General features: G+C 41.0%; 1 protein-coding gene across 1 annotated transcript; it reads left to right on the top strand.

The window, feature by feature from the left end:
* The first annotated feature begins 333 nt into the window (after positions 1–333).
* On the top strand, positions 334–20,679 carry PHAX (phosphorylated adaptor for RNA export). Its single transcript, XM_042454497.1, has 5 exons — positions 334–516; positions 9,154–9,791; positions 12,787–12,907; positions 14,417–14,500; positions 19,850–20,679. Exons 1-5 carry the CDS (start codon positions 340–342, stop codon positions 20,117–20,119), a joined length of 1,290 nt encoding a protein of 429 aa, XP_042310431.1. The 5' UTR covers positions 334–339; the 3' UTR covers positions 20,120–20,679.
* The last annotated feature ends 410 nt before the right edge of the window (positions 20,680–21,089 follow it).

Here is a 21,089-nt window from a genome sequence, read left to right as displayed (position 1 = left end):
TTTGGTGGGTTTTGTGATATCACAGTTACCCCTGGATATGTTTTCTGAGGCTGCACCCACACTGGAGAAATAATAACCCGGTTTGGCAGCGCTTTAACTGTGTCTGGCTCTTTGCTATGGAATTCTGGGAGCTGTAGTTTGTTGTGGGGCCCAGCGCTCCAATCCGGGTTATTATTTCTCTACTGTGGATGCAGCCTAAATGGTTGTAGCTCGGGGAAAAGAAACCATTCCTGAGGTAAAAACTCCAACTCCCAAGATGCATCGCGGGGGAAGCACCGCCCGCCGCGCCTTTTCCCCGGCAGAGAGCATGATGGGTACTGTAGTTCCCTGAGGGACTTTATGGAAGGTGTTTCCCGCCTCCTTCCTTCCTTCCTTCGCTGCCGCCTCGGAGTCGGACTGAGGGACTGGAAAATGGCGCTGGAGGCTCGCGGGATGGAGCAGGACGTGGAGGAAGGAGAGGTCTCCGGCTCCGACTGCGAAATGCCCGCCTTAGCCGCCTCCAGGAGCCCCCAGCAGGTCAGGCCTCCTCGGGCCCTCGGGCACCGAAGGCGGAGAAGAGGGAGGCCTGGGCGCTCAGGAAAGAAAGGGAATCATTGGGAGTTACTTGAACATAGGGAAATATCGGGGATTACTTGCCCATAGGGATACATTGGGGATTACATGATCATAGGGAAACATAGGGGAATGTTTGCCATATGGGAATCATTGTGGGATTCTTGCCTCATAGGGATACATCGGTGGAATGCTTGCTCATAGGGTTCAATCATTGGGGATTCTTGCTTCATAGGATTACATTGTGGAATGCTTGCTCATAGTGAATCATTGGTTGATCTTGCCCATAGGGATACATTGGGAATGCTTGCTCATAGGGACTCATTGGGGATTCTTGCCCATAGGATACGTTGGGGAATGCTTGCTCATAGGGAATCATTGGGGATTCTTGCTCATCGGGATACATTGGGGAATGGCTTGCTCATAGGGAATCATTTGGGATTCTTGCTCCATAGGGATACATCGTGGGAATGCTTGCTCATAGGGATCATTGGGGATTCTTGTCATAGGGTACATGGGGGAATGTCTTGCTCATAGGGCAATCATTGGGGGAATTCTTGCCCATAGGGATACATGGAGAATGCTTGCTCATAGGGAATCATGGGGTTTTGCCATAGGACTGGGGAATGCTTGCTATAGGGACATGGGGATTCTGCTCATAGGGATACATTGGGGAATGCTGCTCATAGGGATCATTGGGATTCTCCCATAGGGTAATTGGGAATGTCTCATAGGAATAATGGGGATTTCCTGCTCATAGGGATACATTGGGGAATGCTTGCTCATAGGGAATCATTGGGGATCCTGCTCATAGGGATACATTGGGGATGCTTGCTCATCAGGGAGGATCATTGTGGCCTTCTTTGCCTCATAGGGATACATTGGTGAATGCTTGCTCATAGGGAATCATGGGGATTCTTGCCATAGGGATATCTTGGGGAATACTTGTCATAGGGATACTTCGGGGGGACTGCATGTCAAGGGAATCATTGGGGTTCTTGCCTGTAATGGAAATGATGCAATGGGGAATGTTTGCCCATATTTTGGGATCATTTGGGGACTTTTGCTCATAGGATTACATTGGGGAATGCTTGCTCATAGGGAATCATTGGGTGATTCTTGCTCATAGGGATACATCGGGGAATGCTTGCTCATAGGGAATCATTGGGGATCTTGCCCATAGGGATTACATTGGGGACATAATTTGCTCATAGGGAATCATTGGGATTTCTTTGCTCTCTTAGGGATACACTGGGATTCTAGCTCTAGGGAAAACATAGGGAAACACCACCAAGTTTCCCTATGGGCAAGCCCTATCATCGTATGTCCCCTCTCTTTTCTGCCCGCCTGGCTGCGTCTGCTTTGGGAATTAACACAGTTTGATACCTGCTTTATGCTCGCTGGCACCTGTCCTCTGGATTGTAGTTTGCCCGTGGCGCCAGAGCTCTCTTGACAGAGAGGCCATCAAGTGTTAGCCGGGGGGGGTGCTTGGGGGGTCGGGACCCCCCCTATCAGGCCCTGGGGGCGTTCAAAGCTCCTTCCTCCCCCCTCCCTCCATTAAAACCACGGCGAGGAACAGAGGAAAGACAAAACAAAAGTTCCTCTTTTCCCTCTACTCCCTGGCTTTAATGGAGGGGGGAGGGGAGGGAGGAGGAAGAGAGGAGGGGGAGAGAGAGAGAGCGAAGGATCCCTATGACTCCTTTCGCTTTCGTTTCCTTCAGAGGTCCGGCTTCCACTCCTCCTCCTCCTCCTGGGATATACTATGGGAGATGGGATCCATGTATGGTCTCATATGCATCTCATAGACATGACTGAAGGTCATTTATTGCACCAATATTTTTAACATAATTGTCTGCTGCTTCAGCAAAACCCTGAGACCACTATTGCCTTGTATAATTCATAATTCAGTCATTGATCTAACCTTCAGGATTTCCAAGTTTCCTTGGTTGGGGTCAGACCCGCTGCTCTCAGGGTTCAGTTTTGGGTTTTGGAAGTCCAGAGAAAGGGACTCCGGCCTCTACTCTGGACCCATTTATCCTGGATGGACTCCTGTTTTCAAAACCATTATTCTGGTTTTTGCCAGCAACAAAAAGAGGTGGGTCTGTGATGCAGAAAGGCAAGAAGAGGCTTCCTTCCAGCCTTGTTTTTTCTCTTTTTTAAAAGACACATGAATAAAATTACATTTAGCTGGCCCTTTTTCAGCATGTCACTGGGGATGCTTTGATGGAGAGTTCCTGCATGGCAGAATGGGGTTGGACTGGATGGCCCTTCGTGGGGTCTCTTCTAACTCTATGTTTTTAGTTAATTTAATTAATATATGGACTCAATCTAAGATGATGAATCTGTGGCTGTGGAATTCCTATGGCCTGCTCCAGGCAATGCTAGACTGCAGGCCCCATCATCCAGCCGCACCACAGACTGATGGGAACTTGCATTTTACTAAGGCTGCACATTGCAGAAATAATCCAGTTCACACTGCTTTAATGTATGGAAAATCCTGCCATTTGTAGTATGTTTTGTGCCACCAGAGCTCTCTGACAAAGAAGGCTAAATGTCCTCACAAAACTACAATATCCAGATATGTTGTTGTTGTTATTTTCTTATATCCCGCCTTTCTCCCAATTTACGGACTCAAGGTGGTGATTTTCCATAGCATTAATCTTAGTATATCTTTCTACCAATGCAGATGGACACCTTCCCTTACCATAATTTGTTGAGGATGCCTTTGACTGGGTTCCTGCATGGCCAGAATGGGATTGGAGGATCGGCCCCTTCTAGGGGTCTCTTCCAATCTATGATTCCATGATTCTGTAGCACTCTGAGCTTACTGTGTTTTAATAGTTTTTAATATAAAGTATAAAGTCTTATAATGCAAGCCATGCCCTGATGGACTATTGCACTACAATTTTTATTTATTGTTTTACCCTGCCTTTCTCCCAAAATAGATTCTCTTAAGGGTTTGTTTTAATATAAAACGAAGGGCTTGAATTAAAAATTATCGGTAGATAGATAGATAGATAGTGATAGGTTCGTGGTTGGTTAAAATGTGTGTGTGTGTATCTCAAAATTAAAAATCCCTCTGGAGTGGGACTGAACTAAATGTGTGGATGCAGCCTGGGTTCTTAGCTCAGCTCAGATGTGGAATACAGTGTCTCAAGCATGAGCCGAGTGTCTCTGAGCATGAACAGAGTGGCTGTGCTCATTGCTCGAGCAGCTGCACTGTGCTTTCGAGCGATTTATCTGATGTAAACATCTTCAGAGGAGGACTCCGTTTGCATCTGCACTGAAAAAATAATCCTAGTTGATGCCACTTTAACTGCCCTTGGCTCCATGTTTGAATGCTGGGTTTGTAGTTTGTTGTGGCACCTGACAGATGACTCATCAACTACAGTTCCCAAATCCATTGCCACGAAGCCATAACAGAAGTTAAAGTGGTGCCATCAAGGTGTCGAGGTAAACACTCGACCCTTTTTTGTGTCTTGGGGGGGCTTTGCCTCCAAAATGGTGGCATTAGTCTTGACCCCCCCCCTCCAAAATCCTGGCTACATCCTTGAGGCCATTCTTAATAGTATCATCATAATCATCATCATTACGTTTTTTAATTGTATTTTTACCCCCATCTTCAAAAATGCTCTCAGCAGTTTACCAAATGTAATTAAAATCCAAACCAGACTGCCAAAATAATCCAGTTTGACCCGTTTTAAATGCCCAGGCTCAGCTAGGCAATCCTGGAATTGTAGTTTACTGCGGGAACAAGCTCTGTGACAGAGAAGTCTGAATCTCTCACAAAACTACAGTCCTAGAATTGCCTAGCTTTGAGCCAGGGTCATTAAGTGGGCTCAAACTGGATTATTTCTCTAGTGTGTTTTGGACCCAGCCCTCAGGTTTACAGTCTAAAGACAGGATGCACAGGAAAGGGGTGCACTCGGGGATGTGAAGTCTCTTAAATATTTGTACCTCACAAAAACACACATTCCGGATTCCCTAGCCTTCAGCCATGGCAGTTGAACGGTTTTCTTGTCAACGTGGATTAATACTGCCGCATAGGTAAGAATTGGGTGCTTCTTGCCACTGTAGGAATGATGCAGTTTGACTTTAACTGCTGTGGCTCCATTCTACAGAATCATTGGATTTGTGTTTGGTGAAGCACCAGCACTCTTAGCCGAGAAGCCTAAACGTTTTGTAAAACTTCACAAATCCTCGGATTCCACAGCACTTAACGTGGTGTCAGATTGCCTCATTTTTACAGTGTAGGTGCACTGACACTACTTTAACTGTCCTGACTCGGTGCTATGGATCCTGGATTTGTAGTTTGCTGTGGCTCCAGGCTCTCTGCCAGAGAGGGCTAAATTACCTCACAACTTACACATCTCAGAATTCCATGCATTGAGCTATGCCAGTTAAAGTGGTGTTCAAACTGCATAATTCTGCTGTGTGGACAAATGAGAGGACGCTCGCCCCAAAACACTGCCTGATATACTGTACCACAACAGCTCTTAACTGGCACCCAGGGCCCTTCTTAGGCTCTCAGCCTGGGCTCTTAACTTTTGGCCGAACTTGGTATAGCTTTCTTTTTGCCAATTCGGCTGATAAAAGTTCTCATCTGATACGGACCCTGGCTTTTTGAGTGCACTCTATGTGGGTAATTGATAGACAGGTCGAAAGCCATAATGGATTATAAATTCACCACAAAAACCTGTTCATTCTGCCCAGTTGTGGTGGATGCTATCACCTGTAATCTGGATTTAACAAGATTCTTGTACCTGAGTATGATTCAGGTCAGAGATGCTCACAACATCTGAGTGGGCATGAATACATTTTGAAGGCATGTTGACTGCAACACTTGAGCCACCCACAGTTTCAGGCTTCAGCCAGGCGTGGCCTTTTATGTTAACAGCTGTTTTTACAGTGTCTGTTTTTGTCTACAGCCCACTTACTCAGGTGCTTGGACGGTTATCTACCATTTCAGGCATAAATGCAATGCATGTAGCTGATGGTGGGATTGTGGACCCATGGGGAAGGATTTAAAGAGAAAAGAATTGACTAGTGGGACTTTTATGTTAACTCTGGCTAGCCGCCAAAACTGTTGTTGATGACACAAATACCTTGGCTGTCAACATACCATTTAAAAACATGGTCCATAGATCCATTGTCCGATTCCAGCCGCTGGTGATATGCTGGAACTTCCTAAGCAGTTGTAATTCATCACATATTCTATTTAACTCTCTTTAAAGATATTGCTTGCTTTATAAAAGTTATTTTAATTAGTGATGAAGTGTTGAAGAGGAGGTTTAAAGGTCCTCCCCCCAGATTCTTTCCCCATATTGCCATTTGTGGTGTCAGATTTGTTTCAGTTATGTTTTACATAGGAATTGGCCTGTTTGCCATGCGTCAGTGCTTCTCAGGCTATCTGATGCAGTGGTCTTGCAGTCTGTCCATCCATCCCTGTATCTCAGGGGCCGTACAGTTTTTGTGCTTATTGACTACAGCTGTTTCTTTCTTTCCTAGATGTTCTGTAGGGACTGGCACCAGTTCAGGGACTAGCATTTCATTTAGCACTGGGATACAGAATCAGCAGAAGGATGGTATCAGATGGACATGGCATGAATACTTGGCCCCATACAGATAGGCCAAAATAAAGCTGTTCGGGTCACTTGGAGGTATGCTGTTTAATGATGCATGTGCCCTAAGAGCCCAGAACCGTGCCAAAGCCATATTCCCGTCCTAAGAACTGGAATGTAGCTTTTGTGTGGCTTCGGGAATCTTAGGACACATGCATCATTTAAACAGCATATCTCCAAAGTGACCTGAAGCAGCTTTATTTTGGCCTGTCTGTATGGGGCCATTGGAAGTAAATGGGTGTATGACTGACTCCTAATTGTTGGATGACACCATTAGCCCCCGTAACATGGGTTCCATGGTAGATATATGAACAGAGTTGGTGTTTGGGTTTGTTAGTGGGCCTGATCCTTTTGTCTGTATCCTTGTGTGCCCTTTCTGCTTGTAAGTAGTTGGTTCTTACACAGCTGTCTCTGTACACCCACTGCAGCCTGTGGCCTCTGACTATGCTCAATCTTTATTTTGCTGCTTTGGATCCTCCTCTTAGGGGTTTCTTTGCTCAAATTTTTCTGTACTTCTGCAATTCATGTTTTTCCCCAAAGCCTTACTGTCCCCCATATGTGTAGCTCTATAATGATCCATTTTGGAGATAAATTTGCTATTTATTCATTACTATATATACCCATGTATAAATCTGACTTTTAGTCAAAAAACAGACCCAAAACCTGAGTAGGCTTATCCCTGGCTCAGTGTAAGTGTGTTACTTTAACTCTTATAAGAAAAAAAGGAGCCATCCCTTTCTGTGGTCGAGTGGCCAAAGGTGATTGCTTATCCATCTTGGGGACACCTAAAAGAAACCCTCATCACCTTTACTCTCTCATCCATCCAGCTTATAGGGCAGGCCTGCCACAACATATGGCATGGGGGCTGCATGCAGCTTGCCAAAAGATTTTGGGACATATTTTCTCAATTGTTAAGTATATATATATGCTATGTGTAGATTTCCTTAAGTTTTCTTTTTTCTCTCTCTCTCAAACATAGATCTGTCCATGATGGATTGACTTAGTCTTGTTAATTATGTTAATACAAACAAACATTAACTGTAATAGCTAAAATGGGCATTGTTTTTATTTTGAAATCAGGTCAGCCTGGTCTTCCAGAGACCTGTATGCACTGTTGCTTTTGGCCAGTGTAAATTGCTATAACATTATCTTTGAGGTAGATGCTGTAATGGGAAGATTTGTAGTGTATTCCGTCTCATAACACTCATTAAAATATTATCTGTGTTCACATGATTACAATTATAATTATATACATTAGCATATTTGCATTCAGGGGTTATACATTAGAGGGTTACAATAAGTTCAGTGACTTTCGTATATACTCAACTATAAGTTGACCTCATGTATAAGTCTAGGGCAGGTTTTGGGACCACAATTATGTATTTCAATATGACCCACGAATAAGTTGAGGATAAAACTTAGGGGCATGTAATGAAGGAAGTAAAGGTCAGATTTTGGGGGGTCAATTTTTTAATCTAAATTTCTAAACTTTACATGAGTATATACAGTAGTTACCATCCAAATGGAATAGGATGATAGAATTGCTCTGTTAATCTCCAAGTTACTATTTTTGCTAGATTTTTATACACATTTCAGGAAAGGAAATATTCTGTGATAGAAAAAAATCAAAGATGATGATTTTGTCTTGCCTTCAACATATTTTATGAAGTATGTGATGCTGAGACCTGTAGTTGTAATAGAACTCAAGAAGTAGGATTCTGCTAAAACGTGTTTGCAGTGTCTTACACTATCAGATATCCTTTAAACTCAGAGCAGTTAAATATTTCATAATGTGGCCAAGATAGTCTGAAAGCGGTATTCTGTTGCTGATCTGTAACCAAAGAAAAGGGGAATGTGTAATGTGTATCTCAACCATTACTGCAATAATATTCAAAAACATACAGTTTGCTTATATGTTTAGCCTTCCTGTGGATACCAGAAATAAGCTATATTTTTGAAGCACTCCAATCATCAAAGAACAGCAACAACCTCTTTTATATTGCAGTAGTCACTTATATATTCTGTAATACTTTAGGAACATGTAAGTATCAAGAGACAATAAATGTTCACCAGCCCAAATAAAAATTTTGATTTTATTTTAAATTAGAGAGTAAGATTTTAAATATTTTAAATTGAAATAAAATTCAGCTGTAAACTTCAGTATTTCTCTAAAAATAAACTTGTTTGTAGCAAAAGCTAAATTGATAGGGAAAAATATTTGATATAAGATTAGTTAAGCATTTTAGATAGCCTAGCTGGCATGTTTAGACTTCAGGACAAGTTAGAATTCTGCATTCCAGCTTCCAAAAAATGCCAGTACTGATAAAATGTAGCTAAACAAGCCATGGCCCTTCCATTCGTGGGCTGTGGAAAAGCATGGGACTGCTATCTCAAATGGACATTCTTCTCTCTAATTCCTACTGTAACAGACTGTTTGCTAGAACAAGAATAGTTTTAGCTTCCATTCTGCTTGGAGCTCTTTTACTGGGAAAGGGTCTGTCTCTTGCCTCCTCCTATGGGAGATTATCACATTTGTTTCGCTGCTGGGATAGACCCAGGATGTAACTTTCTTAAGGCGGATCTTATCACATTCACCCATCGCCAGGTAGTTTGCAGCCTGTATGCAACCCAGGCTCCTCTTGCAGCTTTTCAAGAACAGGATTTTCTCATTCTTGAAAAGATGTGGGACAAGCCTGGAGAAGCCCGGGTTGAATATGGGCTGCATACTGCCTGGTGATGGGTGAATGCAATAAGATCGGCCTTTGAAAAGTTACATCCTCAGTGTATCCCTGCAGCGAAGCTAATGTGATAATCTCATCAGGCTGAGATGATGAAGAAGGAAATTCTGTCCTCTGGTTTGCCTCATTGTATTTTGCTAAATATTAGTAGCTTCCCAGCCCCCAGAGGGTGGTAATGAATACATATGAACAGAGTTTCTTCTTCTTTTTTTTAAATAGTGTTTGCTCTTTTTAAATTTCAGAAACAACATGACAGCAACAATTCAGCCAGATCTTTCCCAAGCAGCATTTTACCCTGTGCACCAAGCGTCCCCTATCGGACAACCCAAAGTGTGGACTCGAGTGATGAGAGCTTCTCTGACTCTGATGAAGACAGTTGTCTCTGGAAACGAAAGCGACAGAAGTGTTCTAACCTTCCTCCTCTTAAACCAGATCCTTTGCTATTTAGCTCAAACCCCCAGAAACAGGGTAATCTAGGTGGTAGAAAGATTAACAACATCTGGGGTGAAGTGCTTCAAGAGCAGAATCAAGATGCAGTGGCCTCAGAACTTGGGATTCTCGGGATGGAGGGAACCATTGACAGAAGCCGGGCATCAGAGACTTACAATTATCTCTTGGCAAAAAAGCTCATGAAAGAATCTGAGCCAGAAATGGCCAAGACATTAGACAAAGAATTGGATGAATATATGCAGGATGACAAAAAGACACTCTCAAAAGAGGATGGGGAAGAGGAAGAAGAGGCAAATGGGCAAGGTCTTTTGAAACGAAAAAGACCAGTTAAGGAAAGACTGGGCACAAGACAAGAAATGAATTATAAAGGGAGATATGAAATTACTGAAGATGATCCTGAGGAAAAAGTAGCAGATGAAATTGCCTTCCGGTAAGAGTTTGATCTTTTTACCTAATACAACTTGGCCTTTTGCCTAGATTTCCAGTAGAAGCCACTTAAAAGCAGTTTGCAGAATAATACAGGTTTAACAAGGTCTGAACATTATGCAGTCCAGTCCTCTGCAGTACTACATCAGAAACCCTAGAACTCCAATGAAATTCAGATGTGCACTGAAAGGTTGTCTTGTTCATTAGTTTTGTAGCTATTGTTGCTTCCCTGTTTTATAATTTCGGAATAAAAACTGTAATTGAAATACCTGCAGCTTAAATAACTATCTTTCTTGGCATAATAAGCCTCATAAACAGGGAAGTGTAGTGGTGCATGCTGCCTGATTGTTCCACTGCAGGTAGAGGCAGCTAAAAAACCTTTATCCATTACAGTGCGCCCACGTTATATGTGGCTTTGAGCTTATGTGCATGGGGCAGCGTGTCCCATTCAGATGAATGGGGCTCAAGCATAGGCAGAATTCGCCTTACGTGGGGGAGGGGGGGGTCCGGAATGGATCCTCCACATAAGGCAAGGGTCTGCCTTATTTGTGACATGTGAACCAGGAACTCTGATCTATCTCTCTTCAGACAAGTGTTATAACCAAAAGCAAGCCATGTCATATGACATTAACTTTTTGGAAGTAAGACAAACCATAATTCCTGGTTCACACATAATGAATGAACCATGGACAGCAGGATAACTTAGCTGCTTCCATTTGCAAGACAAACCATGCAAGAGCAATTAAGGATTATCTATAAGCAGCCCACTGTTTTGTTCATGCTCAGAATTCTTTAGAATGGCTAGTGTTTCTTCCCCTTCCCCAGACTTCTGCCCTAAATAATTGTGTGTGGCTTCTGCTAAGAAAGCTGAAGGAAAACATGAAATGAAATGGATTATCAGTAAGATTTTTTAAAAAATGATAGCAAAGCTGGTTGTTATGATTTCTGTCCTTAAATAAAATGTGATTGCTGTGAGATCTCTCTCTCTCTTTAATAATATCAGAAGTTAAAGATAACACTTTATTTCTGTCTGTTTCTGTTTTCTGCTGTGGCTTTTAGTAGTTACATTTGTTAAGGCTTGAATGTATATAGACTGCAAAAGAAAAAAGTTTAAACCACCCCTTTGGAGGAAGTGGAGTACTGTAGCTTTTGTAGTTAATATTGTTTTTCTCTTTGTCGTGGGGCTACAGCTATCCCAGGAATGCTATAGGACAAGTCACAGTGCCTTGACAGTGTATTCACTCCGTTCTAACTTTTCCACATTTGTTCTGTTGAAACCTGGAATTGAAATAGATTTAACTTGCATTGTTACCACATGATACACACAAAATGCTTGGCACTATGACGATGCAAAATAATGCTATTGTAGCACAAATGTTAACAAAACCAAACTGAGACTTGTTGGTTGCACATGTGTCCATCTACTTTGATGTATCATACTTAAATAAACTGAAGGCATCCCACTGTCTCAAAGTCACCTAAATAGTTGAATGGAGTATCCCTGTGGGCAGTGTCAATGCCACATGGTCTCAGATTAAATGCAAGCTCCAGAATTTGTTGGAAAACATACCTAAACAGCATCAAGCAGACTAAGGAGGCATCAAGAAGTTCCAAACTATGAATTTCCCACACAGCACTATCAAGTCTTATTACACAGTGGAAAAAGTATGGCTCAGCTGAAACTCTGCCTAAAGAAGGCCATCCACAAAAATTTAGTGAGTCAGCAAAGAAGCTATTGGTCAGAGAAGCAAATGAGAAAACAATCATTACTCTGAAACAGACCCATATCAAAGCCCATTTGGAATTTGCAAAAAGACGTGGGAGATATTAAAAAATAAAAGGTTCTTTGACCTGACCAGATGAGGCAAAAATTGAACTTTTGCCCTTGTTACAAAATCCTGTGTGATGCACCAGAGCTCTCTGACAGAGAAGGTTAAATGTCTCACAAAACTATACTTCCCAGGATTCCCTAGCATTGAGCCAGGGCAGCTAAAGCTGTCTCAAACTGGATTATTTCTGCAGTATGTTTTGGACCTTAGTGGCTGTTCTCCAACAGTCTCTATTCAGTCTGAAGGAATTTTCCAAAGAAAAATTGACAAAATGGCAGGGTTCTGGTGCACAAAGCTGATATAGGCTTAGCCAACAAGATATGCAGCTATAATTGCTGCCATAGGTCTTTTTACCAACCGCCTTGAATCCCATTGTGGGAGAAAAGCGGGATATAAATCTTGAAATAAATAAATAAATAACAAGCGCTGCCTCAGAGGCATAAATATTCATGCAACCAGGTGTCAGGTTGTTTCTGTGTACTCAGCTTTTGTGCCACAGTAAAATGTTTTGCATCTTCACAGTGTACATACATGAAGTGGTAACTGCCAATTAAATCCATTTCAGTTCCAGATCATAGCACAACAAAATGTGGAGAAGTCAAAGCAGGGAGGAGGAAATATTGTGTCCATTATGCAGCCTGCCTTTTTAAATTCCAAAGGATAAGAAAACATGCACTTGCTAAATCATTTAAGTTTGAAAGCAAGAAGTTCCAGTCGGTATGCAACCATCACCACACTGCTTATACCGTAATTTGATAGCTTACCATATTCAGTTGTGGGTATAGGCACATTTTCAAAATCAACTTACTTTTCCATTTGCTCTGAAATAATTGGCTTTTAAAACTCTACTTATTTATCTAAGACTCATAACTGCCTTGGATCCCATTTGGGAGAAAGGGAGGATATAAGTGCAATAAATAAATAAATATAGATTAATCTGCTATTATTTGAAAATGCATTCTGAATCTTATGAAGAATGCATAAGATTTTAGTCTTGTTTTATCCTCTCCATAAAATTTAGTTGAATATCATGCTGCTAGTAGTGAACAAATGTCAGAAAATAGCAATAATATTAACTGTAGATAAATTTATAAGTAAAAATGTTTCTTCACTTAAGCTGGTTGCAAAATCCAAGGATTTAGACTTTGATAGAACTTTTTTTTTTTTTAGGCTTTGTGAACCTAAGAAGGATTTGATTGTACGGGTAGTGAAAATCATTGGGAAAAAGAAGTCTATAGAACTGCTGATGGAAACTGCTGAAGTGGAACAAAACGGAGGACTTTTCATAGTGGTAAGAAGCAATTGACCATGTAGCTTATTAGGGTAGTAGGCTAAAGCTAATATTATTTAGGCAGGAGACAGATTGGTCCCCCACACTAGGCCATCTTGCTTGTTGCTGTTTCTCTGAGTCACACTTCATTAGCCCCTGCTGACTAGCCAAACATCACCCCCATTTCTCTCATTTGCCAATCATTTGGGTCCTTGAGAAGGTGTGGGGTTGATCTCTCTTGACAGCCTTCACCTATAGCTGTAATAACTTGGAATATTTAGATTACTATTCAAGGTAACCCTGTAGTGTGTTAAATTGCACCTGATATCCATCTGTGCTAGGAAAGTAAAGGTGGTTAATTGGCCCAGTCAGATATTGTCTGGTCAAATTATCTTAAATAAGCCCTGAGGCCAGTGATGATTGAAAAGTAGGCTTGCTGCCTATTCACATTAATATTTAAAAAACAAAACAAAAACCTGGTCCTAATAAAAGGAAGTTCCCTACTTTTATTTTTTCCTCTTTTATTTTTTTGGCTTATAGACCACATGGCTACTTCATTTTGTTTTTCAATTTGCTGCTCTTTCCAGTTGCAGTTAATCTGTTTTTACTTGTTTTAATTTCCTACTTAAAATATATAACTATAGACTGGGCTAGTTTTTCTTTGTGTTGTTAACAGATGAATTATTATTACTAAAGTATTAACATTTAAACAGTACAAATGTTGGTTAACATTTTAGTTAGTATCCATTAAAACTAGCATAATGCTAATAATATCTGTTTGCACATAACATAAATATCTGACGTGTGAACAGTTAAAGAAACATAGAGTCTCAGCAGACTACCCCTTTGGAGCTACCTGCAGCCACCCCTTTCCTTGCCAGATCGGGGCTGTGGCAACGCCGAGGCACCAATCTGGCCTTTCTGCAAAAAGTGGCTCCTTTTCACTCTGCGGAAAGGTCACCTTTGCTGCCTCCGTGGCACTTTCCAGCACTCCTTTTGGCATGTGTCCTCTGCACACATCGCCAAAGGAGCACCATGACACCACCCACCATGCAATTGGGCACACTGCATGATGCCAGCGTCAAGGTAGCGTGTGGGCTTGCATCTTGCAGATTCCACGCCCCCACTCTGCCCTGAGGCCAGCGTATAACTCCAGTCTGTACAGCCTGATAGTGAATCAACATTCAACAGAGGGCAGAAATGTAATTAATGGGTATAACAGAGGCATAGACAGAGAGACTTCTCTGTTACACCTCTGCTCCTTTATACATTGCCAGCCATTTTTAAAAAATTAGGAAGACAGGCTATATGGAGACAAATCCAGGCTTTCACTCAGCAGATTCTACTGTCAATCTTTCAATGAATATGGAACCTTGTAAATCACATTTTTCCCCTAGAGATTCCTGAAATTTTCATCCCAAAAGTTATCTGTATGCCTTCAGAGAAATATTTAAATAAATATATAAGAGCAATTACATATTTAATCTGTTCACTCTTAGTTTTAAGAAATTTTATTTTTCTGTTGTGCAGAATGGTACAAGAAGAAGAACACCAGGAGGAGTTTATTTAAATTTGCTGAAAAACACACCCAGCATAACAGGAGAACAAATCAAGGTAAGTAGTCCATGCATTATGTAGCATTTTCTGCATACAGTTCTTTTTACTTTATTTTCATCTTCTGTAGTTAATTGATGCCCATGAAAAGGCATAGGTTATTACAAATATAATTATACCAGATAGTCTCATAGTGTTTCATTTTTAACATTTGTGCTGTGGCATACTATGTTATGATGGCTCAGAATTTCAGGATAAACAGTTTCATGCCCACTGTATTTGATTTAACCTATTGTCATTACCTAATATTTTTGATTCTTTGCATACCAGATACCAGATAACAGAACACTTAAACATAAAAACTTCATGAGTGAAATTAGCATTTCCTAGTCATGAAATACTTTACATTGTATTCCATCCTCTTTCAAACAATGCCCCAAGGAATACATAGTGATTATGGTTATTAGAGCTGTCATATTCGCAGTATGAAAGGCTTCTTTTTTATATTGTAGACATGAAGTCCCAGTCCTAGTAGAGCAGCCAGTTCCTTTGGAGTCAGCTCAGACTTCATTTTCTTAACTCACTTGGGTTCTTCTCACAGAGACTGAATGGAAATAGATATCTGCTCCTAGAACTTGGTATAGTATTAATGGGTGCTGGGAGAATGTAGGCACCATGCAGTTTTAACTCCCATTTGATTGATTTGTTGAACTGAAAATGGGTTTGGTAATTTGAGGGGGGTGCGATTGAATAACCCTTGAGAGTGTGCCACCTTTTATAGTCAGTCTCAGCCTGCCTTGTCTTGAATTCAGCAGCACTGCAGACAAGAAGGTTCCTCTTTGAAAAGACTGCTTCCGAACTAAGCCTGGCCCACTCACATGTGGCTAGGAGACTTCATTGCATCTTTTTTTCTGCATGTGGCCAATTCCCTGTTCATACAGGGAGGCAGCAACCACTTTGAGAGGTGATAGAAGAAAGTCACCATTTTATAGGCATACTTGCACCTCAACATACATTCCAGGGATTCTGTTAGAACTTTGTTAATTCCAAATTCTGCAGTACAAACCTGTCACAAGTCACAGCATTATAACTTCAGCATTTGTTTTTGAAAACAGAAGCAGATTTAATTTTTTGTTTCATTGTATCTTCAACAAAAAGATGAAAAATTTAACTCTCTTTGAAATTGGCATCTAAAAATTATCAGAACCACATTGATAGGTTAATAGTGTATTTCATGGAACATCAAGTTTCTAAAACCATTTTTGAAAATCCCTGCTATTGATAATGTGACACTCAGATTTTTTTAGACCAGTTATTTGGGATGAATACATCCTGCAAGTGAGTAAAAGAAACAATGTAATATAAAACATGAACATGTAGCAGTGGCATTGTTGAAATGTATTTGTAATGATTATGTGACTGAATACAGAGGTCACAAGTGCAGTAGTTGCTAGGGGGAAATATGTAACATTTCTCAATATCATTAAAGTGTTCCCAGAACTGCATATGAAAGAGGAACACAGATTTTAGTGGTGAGACAGTTGTCCATGTACATGACATATCTGAGCAAATAATGCAGTTGAAATACAAGTGTAGATTATTTTTCCAAAATGGGAAATGAACATGACCGTAAAGATGCATCTACATCTTTAAAGAGACATTGGTTCAACAGGTTGCTGATTAAGATAAAGAGTTTACACAATGGGCTTCAGAAAAACATGTAGCTTTGCAGCACTTTGATTTATGTAAGATATAGGCCCTGTACAAACAGGCCATTTTGTATTGACTCCATACGTACTAGGGTTGCTTGGAGACGTCTCTTTTAGACGCCCGCAATCCTAGTACGCACGGATTATGTACAAAATGGCGCCCTGTCCACATGGGCGCCACCATTACAACGTCACGGCTGTGCCACCTCCAAACAGAGCGGCGTGGACGTGACGTCCTGGCCCTACTGAAGGGCGCCTGTGGCGCCCTTTCCACAGCGCCAGAAGGAGCTCCATTTGGGAGCTCCTTCCTGGGTTTGTCGCTGGCGCAGCCTTTACACGGCTCCGCCAGTGACACAGTGGAGAAAGGAGCCAAGGGGCCCCTTTCTCTGTCTCCCTGCCACTGTCGGGTATCCTTGGAACATGAAGCCCCAAGGATACCCCTTTCCAGGCCACGGGGACATGGCCTTTTGCCGCTTCCCTGCGGCCTGGAAAAGTGGTGGATCGGGGCTGAGGCCCCGATCTGTCAGGGAAAGGGGTGGGTACAGGCCTCCCCAAAGGGGCGGTCTGTATACTGCCATAAAGAGTCAGTGTGGTGTAGGGGTTTGAGTGACCAACTATGGCTCTGGAGGCCAGGGTTCAGTCATGTAAACCCACGGGGTGACAGTGGGTAAGTCATACTTTTGCAGCCTCAAAGGCTGACAATGGCAAACCCCCTCTGAAGAAACTTACCAAGAAAACCCTATGATAGGTTCACCTTAGGGTTGCCATAAGTTAGGAACAGCTTGAAGGTACACAACACAATAACAATTCAAGATACTTTTTTTCCAATTTATGTGTGGCACGTCATATTATTCTCACTATACCAGAGTTGAAATTAATGTTTGAAAATTGTGTTCTTCAACATCACAAGAATTACTAGTAGAATTAGTTGTGATTTCAGTTGACTGTACAATTAGAAGAGGTATAGACTTCACACTGAAAAAACTCATTCCACAATATTTTAAAGTGTATTTTACTAAACCCGATACTGTAAATTCCATTCTTAAATGATTCAGAAATAAACATCTGTGAACTTTTCCATCTGTCACCAGGGAGGTAGTAGAATTCAGAGATATGGTCATGTTAGTCTGGAATATCGGTGTGCAAAGGGATCTTTTAGCACCTTTTGAGACTACCTGAGTGAAATATGTTGTAGCATTAGCTTTTGTAGACCTTAGGACGAAGCACATGGCCAATAAAGAGCAGTCTCTGGCTGCAATCACACCAGGACCATGGCAACTGCACAGCGCATTTCCAAAATGAGCCACTGCTGCAGTCCCAAGTCAACTGCCTCCAAGAGTCGGACTATTTCCACTCTTTTTTGATCCAGTGCAAAGGATCCGACTGCAGTGTCAGAGTGGCTTCTGGCTACTTTGGGGGAGTGCGTCATTTGAATGCCATACCACCACAGTGGCTAAAACTCGCTTTATTTGGCCCATGTGTTTTGGCCTTAGTCTGTGAAAGTAGACTCAGGGACAAAACAGATAGCAGGTAAGGGGCGGTTCTGCACCACCCTTTGCTTTCTGGATCAGGGCCATGGTTCTGATTCAGCATTTTTCCAGGCCAAAAAGAAGCAGAAAAATGCCACTTGTTTTTGGCCCAGAAAAAGAGTGTCCTTGCCACAGCCACACGGCTCTTCCCCCATTTCTTTGACACAGCATGTCTAAACACTGTGCCAAAGAAACATTGTGATGCTACCCACCGTCTGGTCAGGCAGACAGTGTGTGATACTACTTTAGGGGTGGAGTTGGGCGGGGGCATGCAGGCAGGCAGGCAGTCACCACGACCCCACACTGCCCTGATGCCGGCCCTTTTGGCCAGCCTGTACTGCCTGTCAGTCTATGAAAGCTAATGCTGCAACAACTTTTGCTCGGTCTCAAAAGGTCCCTTTGCAGACTGGCTGTGACCACTTGTCCATTATGGTTTTCCTATCATATGCATTCCCTTGACACAATGTACTGTGGCACTTTTGGAGTTTATTGGCATGTTTCCACGTTTTCTCTTGCCGTGATGGTTGTGGTACTGTTGGCTGTTAGAAATGATAAAAACAAGTCTTCCTTATCTTGGAGGTGAAGAGTTTAGTGGGAATTATCCTGGCAGTTGATTCCTGCTGATTTCATTGTCCAGGGTCAGGATGAAGGCTGGGAATTTTTGGTTGCTGCTTTGCCAAGGAACCTTGGTCTGCAACAAGTAAAAGAATAAACTTACAGCTCTTTTGCCAGCAGGAAAGAATGTTTAAAAGCTTCTTTGGCCTTTCTATCATGTCGGGAGCCTTGCATCTCAGCTGTATGGTAGCCAAGGAAAGCAAAGTGCCATCTCAGTGGTGGCTCCCAATCTGTTTTTGACCACAGTTCTACACAAAAGTGCTCATACAACTGCAGGTACTTAACTTTAAAGCACCAAAGAGCATGGAGCTGAAGTAACTGAAGGCACACCTATTATTAGGCACACCTGAAAACAATCACCTCTGTAATAGATGAGGATGATAAAAAGAATGTGTTTTCTTGGTGAAGATGCCCTTTGCCTTCCCTCAGACAAACCTTGCTGTCATATAAATACCAAGGATTTTTTTTTTTTTAAATTTCTTCAGGCTTTAAAATTCTGATACGTTGTAATTGTATGTGTGGTATTTTTGTACCTGCACAGAGAATGTAACATTGATAAATGGCCTATAAATGTGTGTCTTGGGTACATTTTACTAAATAAACATAGAACATGGCTCTAAGACTGTAGAGCGATCTGTGTGTGAAGCAAAGCTGCTTTAGAGGTTTATGAGTCTTTCACTTCCCAGCTTTGTGCCTATATCATTTAAATATTAAAAGGCAGGGGGGAATGAATTTGTGTACAGCTCTGTTTCAGATATATAGTATGGGCTTACCAGAAACCCAAACAGCCTTCTCTCTTTAAAGGGCAGGTTGCTCTTTAAGGCTGGGAGAAACCATGGGGACTTCTGGGCATATTTCTTACCACATGTACCACTAGTGCCAGTTGGACACTCTGAAATACTCTTATTTATTTTTAAAAGGGCAGTAAAATGCCTGTTGCTGTTGTTATTATTATTATTATTATTATTATTATTATTATTATTATTAACCTTTATTTATAAAGCACTGTAAATTTACACAGCGCTGTACATACAATCTTTCTCATGTCTAACATTATTATGCTTCACTTTCAAAATAAGGACAGTTATACCTATGAAATGCCAGTCTGCAGTTTTTAAAAGCAAATTAGAATAAAAAATTGCCCCTCTCAGAATACTCCATTTACTAAATATTATTTTAGCAGTAAATCAGTACAAGTATAATGTTAAGAAAATAATTCTGATCCATACCTAATTTAATGTCATGGTAATAGCTCTCAGTGTTTATAGCCTTTTTCTTTTTGTATAAAAAACCCTGCATGCCTTTAATTGGCAAATATACAACTGTTTAAAAGAGAGCATCCCTTTCACTTTGGGAAATGGAATATTTGATTTTATAATATTCTGTAGCAATTTTTTAAAAGATATGGTACAGTATTCTTCAAAAACAAAGTGTTTCTACGTCTTAAAGCTTTTATCTTTAGAATAAAGGTTAACTGAGGCAAGTAATAGTTTCTGAAAGAGTGACTTACCCATTATTCCTTAGCACTTCATGAGGTATTAAAATTCTCTTTGAAGGAAATCTTCTATATTGAAAACCAAAAGGAGTGTGAGAACAAAAAAGCTGCAAAGAAGAGGCGAATTCAAGTCCTGGGGAAAAAGATGAAGAAAGCTATTAAAGGACTCAACCTTCAAGAATATGATGATGCCTCTCGAGAGACTTTTGCTAGCGATACAAATGAAGCTCTGGCTTCTCTGGATGACTTGCAGGAAGGACACAGTGAAATGAAATTGGATCCAGAGGATGCTATTGAGATAGACAACACTCATGATTTAGATATCTTTTAATGTACTGAGTACTTGGAAGACCTTAATTTTGTGACACATTAAATTGCAGTTTTTCTATTTTGGCTATTCTTTTTTCTTCTTCTCATTATTGGAATAATACACATTATGTCAATCAATTATTTGCTGAAGAGGGCATTATATTTCTCACAGTGCTAATACTTTAGTTTTCATGGCTTTTAGAGCTCCCTCCTTTGTTGTATAATTTCTGTTCTCTCTCAGCATCCTCTTAGCCCTTGTTCGCTCACTTCAGGGTTAAAACTGAGTGCTTTCTAGTACTCCTGTGTAAGGCCTACTGTAATTGTATGTAGACATTTTTCATTTAACCAAAGGTAATACTCAACACAGTGACATATATTCAAAATGTACTCTGGCAAGGAAATGTTTAGTAGGACCATGGCCTTGGTTAATGGTAAGTTTGGGGACATAGTTTGATATATTTGGGAACATTGGTCCATGGTGAGAACTGGTATTCCATGTGCTTATAAATTAAATTGTATCTTTTGATTGAGCTTTAAGATGGAAAGGAATATAGGGTAGTTTGTGTTGTTGTTGTTGTTGTTGCTTTTTAAAAAAACAACCAACCAACTGGATGCCCATCACGGTAAAACAAGGACATTTTCTATAAGGATTTTTAGGAGTATTGGGATTTTTCCTATTCCCATGGTAATGAGAGGCCCTTGTTATTTTATTTTTTTCTTATAAATGTGATCCAGCAAATCTACAGAACTCCAATCACACCTTCTAATATTCTTGGACCATTAGTATTTTCAAAACACTTTTTAATAAATTATTGCAGTGAGTAGGACAGCTAGGAATCTTGCACTGTTCTTTTAGTTAACTACTGTTTATGCCCAGTTTTTGTGCTAATGCTGTAGATTGCATCAAATTATGTCTTTAAATACTACTGAAATAAGTCACAGTTAAGTGCAGCGGATTGGATTCAGATTTAGGCATACTTGAAATAGATTGT

The sequence above is a fragment of the Sceloporus undulatus genome, chromosome 2, assembly GCF_019175285.1.
Source record: "Sceloporus undulatus isolate JIND9_A2432 ecotype Alabama chromosome 2, SceUnd_v1.1, whole genome shotgun sequence".
Taxonomy (NCBI): Eukaryota; Metazoa; Chordata; class Lepidosauria; order Squamata; family Phrynosomatidae; genus Sceloporus; species Sceloporus undulatus.
The sequence above is the reverse complement of the archived record's forward strand: the minus strand, read 5'-3'. Positions and strand labels throughout refer to the sequence as shown.